This window comes from Alligator sinensis, unplaced genomic scaffold, assembly GCF_000455745.1.
Source record: "Alligator sinensis unplaced genomic scaffold, ASM45574v1 scaffold453_1, whole genome shotgun sequence".
Classification (NCBI taxonomy): domain Eukaryota; kingdom Metazoa; phylum Chordata; order Crocodylia; family Alligatoridae; genus Alligator; species Alligator sinensis.
The window spans coordinates 1,080,697-1,088,716 of NW_005842485.1; the positions used below are offsets into that span (position 1 = coordinate 1,080,697).

General features: G+C 54.9%; 1 protein-coding gene across 1 annotated transcript in view; it reads right to left on the reverse strand.

Moving 5' to 3' along the window:
• The window catches only part of LOC102377132 (interleukin-1 family member 10), a 3,092-nt gene extending 2,631 nt beyond the window's left edge, over window positions 1-461 (reverse strand). Inside the window, exon 1 of the mRNA XM_014523433.2 lies at window positions 59-461. Within this exon, the coding sequence (XP_014378919.1) occupies window positions 59-104 (46 nt within the window). The 5' untranslated portion in view covers window positions 105-461. The remainder of the gene's footprint in view (window positions 1-58) is intronic.
• Window positions 462-8,020: the final 7,559 nt, after the last annotated feature.

Sequence of the window (8,020 nt, forward strand, 5' to 3'; positions counted from 1 at the left end):
CGTGGCGGGGGGGGGGGTGTGGAGCAATTGGTCCCCAGTGCCATGTCTCGGAGCCTACCTGTGACAAGCAGCGGAGGCTCTGTAGCAGCTCCTGAATCCTCCATGCTCCTGGCCTAACTTCCTTGGGCCCTGGGGGTATTTATAGGGTGGGGAGGCGTGGCCGGAAGGGATGAGTCAATTGCAGGTGACACAGAAGCGTCTGGGCCCCGGCGAAGGGGGCAGTGGGATGGGGCCTGGCTAGGGGCAGGCAGGGGGGAAATCATTCACCGCCCACCCCACTGCTGCTGGGGGCATAGTCCAGGAGGGAGTGGGGACACAGCTGAGATACCCTGGAAGGGGTAGAGGGTGGGCAGTGGGGGTGAGGAGTGATGCATCGTGGGATGCCAGGAGGACTGATCGGCCCACTGTTCATGAGTCAGTATGTGATTTTTTCCAGGGCTGCTTCTGGCCCTTTCTCAGCAGGTTGGAAACAGCTCACCCGGCCTGTAAATTTATTAAACCACATTGAATCTGGATTAAAGATGTCCCTGCAGTTTCATACCCTGTGAGCCCTGTTGGTTGATGTCCCCTGGTTCCCCCAGCCCCTGCCACCCAGTGGCCGGACCTGTCCCAACTGGCCCTGTGTGTCTGCTCTTTACCCTGGATTAAAATCCAGGGGGAACTAATCCTGCCACGCGGCTACAGTTTTTACCCACAGGGGCTGGGATTTAGTGCTTGGGGGGGGGGGAGGGAGGGGGGTCTTTGCACCCCCCTGAGGGCCTAAGTGGCCCATGTGCCCTGCGCTGGCCTCGGGGGATCCTAGAGACTGGCGGCCAGCTAGTTTCCCATACTGTGCCCACTGCACAGTTAGGAAGGGAACCTGGGCGTCTCGGTTCCTGGGCTTTGTTCCAACCCACCAGGTGCCGCTCCATTTCCCCCCCACCAAAAAAGGACCCAGGAGTCCAGGCTAGCCCGCCCGGGGCGGGTCTCGAACCCTCAGCTCCACATTGGTTACTTGAATGTCCTGCGCCGCCTGGCGACAGGATGGAGCAGGCTCTACGCATGCTCAGTACCGCACAAGACGGGGAGGGTGTGGCAGGCTTAGTGTATGTTTCGTACGGTATGAGGAGGTAGGCTGCGCATGCTCATCATGTTCGGTGAAGCCAAAGCGGTGCCAGGACCTTTGGGCCCGCCCCCCGTGAGGAGAAGCTGTTCGGGGCGGCGGGTCAGAGCTCGGCGCTCTCGGCACGACTGCTGGCGTGGGGGGGCAGTCCTGGCAACGGGGCAGGCTCATGCGCATGCGCTGTGCCGCTCCAGGCCCGCGTTTTTCTCTTTTCCCGCTTCTACAAATTGTGTTTCTTTTCTTTCTCTCACGTTTATTCATCCTCATACTGTTTATCTGTCTGCCCATCCATCCCAGTGCACTCTCCATCCACTGTGACTGCTCTACGTGCACACCCCCCTACACCCCTCCCCAGGTGTCTGGGATATATCTGCATACACACAGGCACACAGACGGGGAACCTAGGCGCCCAGGATACACATGTGCATATGAACAGAGTGTGCACACATGGAACCCAGGCGTCCAGGACACGTGCACATGTACACACATGGAACCCAGGTGTCCAGGACACACATGCGTGTGCACACACACACAGCAAACTCAGGCATCCAGGACACACATGTGCACATGCATACACACAGAGAACCCATGCATTCACGTCGCACATGCAGGTTCACACACACATGCGCATGCACACACACAGAACCCAGGTGTCCAGGACACATGCGTGTGAACACACACACAGAACTCAGGCATCTGGGACACAGAAACACTCCCCCACCCAGGCATCCAGCACAGACATATGCACATCTGCTCCCAGGCATCCAACATGCACACGCACAGAGGCATCTGATGTGCACGTCCCCTGATATCCCATGTGCACACCTGCAGAAGCACACACAAGTGCACACCTCCAGGCATCCCCCTCTGCCCATCGCCTCACACACACAACTCAGGCGTCTGTCACAGCCCTCAGGCATAGTCACACACACACAAGCGCACCCCCCCTGCGCCCTCCCGTGGCAGTGGGGAAGTCCAGCACACTCATTCAGCAAGCTGCCGTTACGACAGCCCCAAAAAGCCCAGGCAGTTCCGATAACGAAAGAGTTAATCACACATGTGCGCACACACACACACACACACACACATACATGTACCCTCAGGCCTGGGGGGGGCAGGCACTCCGGAGATGACTCAGGCCCTGTGAGCACTGTGCCCCATGTGTAGTGCTAGCAACCACAGAGCCCTTTCTGCGCGTCAGGAGATGATGTGGGGCTGGGGCTGTCGGAGCTGAGTGCTTGCTGCTAGCGTGGTAAGTGCCAGTCAGTCAGGTGGGTGGACAGGATGGGGTAGCCGGGACATGGCCTCTTGCTGGTGGCTGAAACAGCCGTGCCTCTCACCCCTGGTGCTTGGCTGTGCCTCTCTGAACCCTGGCGACTGCAGTGGGACTCTCGGGCACAGGGGGTTTGTGGGGGATGTGGTAGTGGGGAGCAGTGGTGAGAGGGGTAGGTGGCGGTCAGTGTGAGACAGCGTCCCCCCCCGAGCTCCTCGGAGCCAGTGTCTGGCAGGACTGGTTCAACCATTAGGTGAAGTAGGCGGTCACCTAGGGCGCCAAAATTATATACAGAACAAAATAACAGGAACATTATTCTACATAACAGCCCTGGTCAGCTACAGCTCCACCTTGGTCTAAAACCTTTGGTTTGGTAAGAGGAGAAAGACCTCTGAAAAGATCTCAGAGGAAAGATCAGTAAAATTGACCACCATCACAGCTAGAACTCCTGTAAAAGTTAATTCTAGACTTCTTATTTTCCTCTATATTGGAAGTGGTGGGGACAACGAGGTACACAGTTCACCTAGGGGTCCAATTACCCTTGAACCGACCCTGGTGTCCAGCCCTGTCAACCCCCTTTCCTTATACCCTGGCTTCATTGGTCTTGCTCTTCACAGCATTGCGAGACCCCCATTGGCCCCTGGCATGGCAGAGCTGGAAGTGGAGGTCTCCAGCACCTGCGCCAGTTCACGCCATGTTCTCAGCTGCCCGGTAAAGTCGATGGCTATGAGCACTAGCCAGAATCCTTCCACAAGTGCTCTCCAGTGGGTGGTTGGCATGTGGGACAAGTGGAAGAGTCCCTGGTATCTCGGGAGCACTGTAGGCCTTGATGGACCAGGCAGTGGGAGAGAAACGAGGGTGTTTGCTGGTGATCTCTTTAGGCAGTGGAGTTGGGAGGGAGGACGGACAAGGGTCTGGGTGCAGAGGACCCTTCCTGAGGTCTGACTCAAGGCCCTGCTGGTCTCCAAGCAAGCAAATCCATAAGCCTAGGATTATATGATCAGAGGGAAGTTGGGGACTGGAAGGGACCTCAGGAAGTCACCTCTCATCCAGACCTGTGAGCAGGGCAGGATCAGCCCTGACTAAACCACCCCAGCCAATCTGGATCCAATCTGCTCTTGGAAACATCCAAGGGTGGAAATTCCCCTCCCCTCTAGGAAGCTTGTACCTTTGCTGGACCCCCATCATGATCAGAAAGTTCCTCCTTATCTCCAGCCTCAGTTTCCCTGCCATTGCTCCCAGTCTGGGAAAAGCCTATCTCCATCCTCTCTGTTGTCACTCTTCGAGGGTTTGAAGATGGTTGTCATACCCCCTTGCCCCACCATTGGCTACGGGTGCTCATTATGTGTAAGGCAGGCATGGGCACTCCGGCAGCCTCAGCTTTCTAGCTGCAAGGTTGCACCCAGGTGGCAGGGGGTTTCCTGTGCATGGGCACTGGGGTGTTGGGGCTGGCAGCGGTCATGGCTGACATGTCGGGGGTCTCTTCTGTGGCCCCAGCACACGTATGGCTCAGCTCTGGGACTGGACTGGCAGAGCTTTAAGCTCTGGGCTTTGCTGGTTCAAGCCCAGCTCACGGTAGCCCTTTTGGCCCTATGCTTGCTTTCTGAGCAAGTCTGGGCAGGACATGTCCAACTTCCAGGTACATCTCCACACCAGTGAAGAAGCAGGTGCCCCAACTGCACTGCCCATGACTTCCCCTCTCTCTGACTCAGTTTCCCCATCCCCTAAGCTAGGGGCAACACCCCTTGTCCCTAGCACACTGCTTTGAGGTGTAGCCCTGAAAAGAGCTATCACAGCCAGTCTCACACTCTTTGCCCTCATCTGTAACTGTATTGATTTTCATACCACATGCCCAAATACAAGATCCACTATGTTTTGGGTAAGGCAGAACAATGGGGGAAGGAAGAAGATTCTCGCTCTTTGCTTAACTGTCCAGAATCAGACTTGTTGCCCCCTCTTCTTGGCTTGCTAAATTGCAGGGACAAGAGGTGTGTGATCAGTGAGTAAATAAGGTATAAATCCCAGGGCTGGTCTCCAGCGGGGCCAGCGAAGTAGCAGCCAAGCAGGTTTCTGCTGGATCTCAGGGAAATCTGCTCTGGTAGAACAGTGAGGCAGAGGAATAGATGCCCGGGGAGTCTGCACTCTCCATCACTAGAGGGGATCAAGAGGAGGTTGGACAGCCAGCAGTCAGGGATGATAGAGGCATAGCTTTGCCTGTGCTCTGCTATGGGGATTTCCCAGGTTTTGCTAATTGCCGCAAGGGGCTGAGAGGGAATTCCACGCCGAAGCCCCCTTCCTGCTATGTGTCAGGGGTTTTTTTCCCCTTCCCCTTGAAGCCTTGGGTGTTGGCTGCAGCCCAGGCTGGGGATGACGACTGGGCTGTGCCTGGGCTGGCGACTCGGCTGTGGAGGGTCCTGGCTAGAGGGTCTTGCCCCTCTGCTCAGGCCTAGACTGGCACTGCATGGGCTCAGGAAGGAATTTTACCTCCAGCTCAGATTGGTACAGCCTGGGGGTGGGAGCTGCCTTCCTCTGTAGCCAGGGCACAGCTTCTGCCTGGGATCCCTGGAGTGCCTGTTAACTACCTTTACAGCAGCAGGATGTTGGGCGCCACAGTCCCCCTGCTTTCCCTGTGGCAGGTTCAGGGAGATGTCTTGTGTCAGGGCTGACAGCAGTTTTGTTAGTTAGACAATAGGTTTGTCCAAGATGGTTTGGACAGGGCTGATCCTGCCTCAGGCAGGAGCCTGGACTAGATGTGACCTCCACAGGCCACTTAATTTCTCTACAACTTCTCTTCAGCTCTGCAATTTCTCTTCAGCTTAATTTCTCTACAACTCTATGACTATAGTGAAAAAGTCCTGGTCCTGTCTGTGCCGTAGCTTTCTCTGCCTGCGCTCAGGAGCAGGCCGTTGTTTTTGCTCTGGACTCTGTGTCCCAGAGCCCTCAAAATCTCCCGCATTGGCAGCCGCAGCGTAGCTCTCTCTCACATCCCGTGCGCTGGGCTCAGTGATGTAAGCTGATATTTTAATTCTCTTACAAGGAATGGTGTTTAGAGCAATGATTTAAGTGGATTACTCATCCGCTGTCATACCTTGGCCCCACGCCCGGTCTATTCCTAGACATGACGTTCCAGGCTTTGATTCTTCTTCTTTCTTTCTTTTTTTTTGTTTCCCCCTAACGAGAAATTACACTCTTGTGTTTTTCAAAAGCTCTTCCCGCCCCTCCTGGGCCTGCTGCATTCTGGGAAACGTAGGCTATTTGCATTTAAGGAGCTGAAAAGGCAGCAGCTCCTTTTTGAGAGCCCAGAACCTGACTGCATTGGAAAGATGAAGGGGAGAGACCTAAGAGGGGAGAAGGGTGCAGATGCCTTTTGCGCAGCAGCTGCAGAAGTTATCCTGCATCCCATAATATGACTCGAGTACCTAGACTAGCAATTCTTAACTGGGGTGGTGCAGCACCCTGGGGTAACTTGAGATCCTTTCAAGGGTGTCATGGGGCAGTGCTAGCACTATGAAGCAATCCATCACAATTCACAAGAGATTTCCAATAGGAACACAGCCTGTCCCAACCCTTCTGCCCCACTGTGGGCTTCCAGAGGTCTTTGCCACAGAAGAATTGCTCTAGAATTTTTCTGGAGCAAAAAAAAAGTGAAACTTTCTTGTGATGCATGCGGCTTGCATTGGCACGCGAGGCGGGTGGATGGATGCGTGTCTCTGTGACTGGATCTTCTTGTGAATGAGTGGATGGAAGTATGGATTAATGGATGTGTCTGTCCTGGGGATGGGTGGACATGGTGTATGGGGAAGGATGGCTGGTGGATGGATGTGGTATATGGGGAGAGTGGGAGGGAGGGATGGATGTGTGGGTGGGTAGGTGAATGACTGGATGACTCTGTGACTGGACAGCTGGATCTTCTTGTGATTGGATGGGTGGAAGCATGGTTTGATGGAGGGAAGTGATATATGGGGAAGGGTGTATGGATGGCTGTTCCACGCCCTCCCTCTGCTCTCATAACATGGGGCTTGGGAGGGAAACCATCCCTCAGCCACCTACTTTCCAGGGTGTTTCAGGGACCCAGGCCAGGAGGGCAGAAGTAGGGGCCACACACACATACACTTCCCCAAGGACGGGAGCCCTCCTGAATTGGGGTGCATGTTTTAAGCAGGGGAGCTGATTTCCATGGCTCCTGGGGCTCTTCATCCTCCCTGGCTGCCTGGAGGAAGGGCAGAGCCCCACTCTTCAACGTCACAGAGAGAGGGTCAACCCTGTCATGGCCCCTGCCAAATTGGCAGCAGCTTTTGACTCAGCCAGAGCATTCAGCTGCAGGGAGCCCATGTGGTGACTGTTATGATTCTGTGGAAATATGTATTTTTTATCTCTTTTCTGCGTTTCCCAGTGGTGGATGGATGGATGGATGGATGTGGCATGTGGGAAAGGATGGCTGGGTAGGCGGATGGTATGTCTAAAAATATGGGGTGTTTTGGGGGAAACTTTGAGCCCAGTCTGCCAAGAGCTGTGCCTGGAAGTCCTCTGACAACACTGCTCTTAGTTCACTGCCTTGGCTAGTCAAAGTGAAGCCATTCAGTTCAAACCCACAACTCATTTGCATGGCTACCTAGAAACACTGGACTGGAGGGAATAAAGAGGCCAGCCCCCTGATACTATACTGTAGGTGCTAAGTCCAGAAGAGTCACCATGAACATGGGCTGTCCCACAGCCGAATATACTACAAAGCCCCTACCATATCCACTGGAGATCTTGTATAGTTTCCAACAAGCTGTGGGGAGAGGGCCAGAAGGACTTAACTTTGCAGCAGCAGGCTGCCCCCAGCACCCTTCCCTGTCACCAGGCAGGGAGCCCTGCCCAGCCCCTGAGTTCACAGAAGCCACAGACAACAGTTTGCTGTTGTGTATTGGGTACTGAGGGCTCCGGTGGTGCTCACGGGGCCTATCTTTGCCCAGCTGTGGGCCAGTTGGGGCTGGTGTCTCATGGAATTGCAGCACACAGGGCTAGGGAGAGGCCAAACAGTCTTGTTTATGGAGCTGCATTGACCTGGGCAACTTCAAAGACTTGACGGGCTGCTGTGAAGAAGAGAGAAAGCCCTTTTGAGCATCAGGAAATACTTCTCTATCAGAGCAGCGAGACAGTGGGATGGATGCCCAGAGGAGCTGTGGCCTCTCCATCACTGGAGGATTCAGGGAGAAGCTGGACAGCCACTGGTAAAGGATGATCTAGGCATAGTGATGCCTGTGCTCTGCTGTGGGCATTTCCCAGGCTTCTGGGCTTTGCTGGTTGCTCCTTTCCTGCCTTTTTGCTATATGTCTCAAGGGGTTTTCAACCCTCCCTCAGAAGTATTGGGTGTTCACTGCAGCCCAGGCTGGAAATGGTGACAGGGCTGTGCCAGTGCTCCAGCTGGGACTAAAGCCGGAGGGCCCTGGCTAGCAGGTCTTGTCCTTCCGCTCAGGGTGAGTCTGATGCTGCACTGGGGTCGGGAAGAAATTTTACTCCCTGATAAGACTGGTATGGACTGGGGGGCAGGGAGGGTTTGCCTTTCTCTGTAATGGGGGCACGGCCTCTGCCTGGGACCCCTCAAGTATTTATTAACAACCTGTACACCACTAGGACGTTGGGTGCTACAGCCCCCCTCT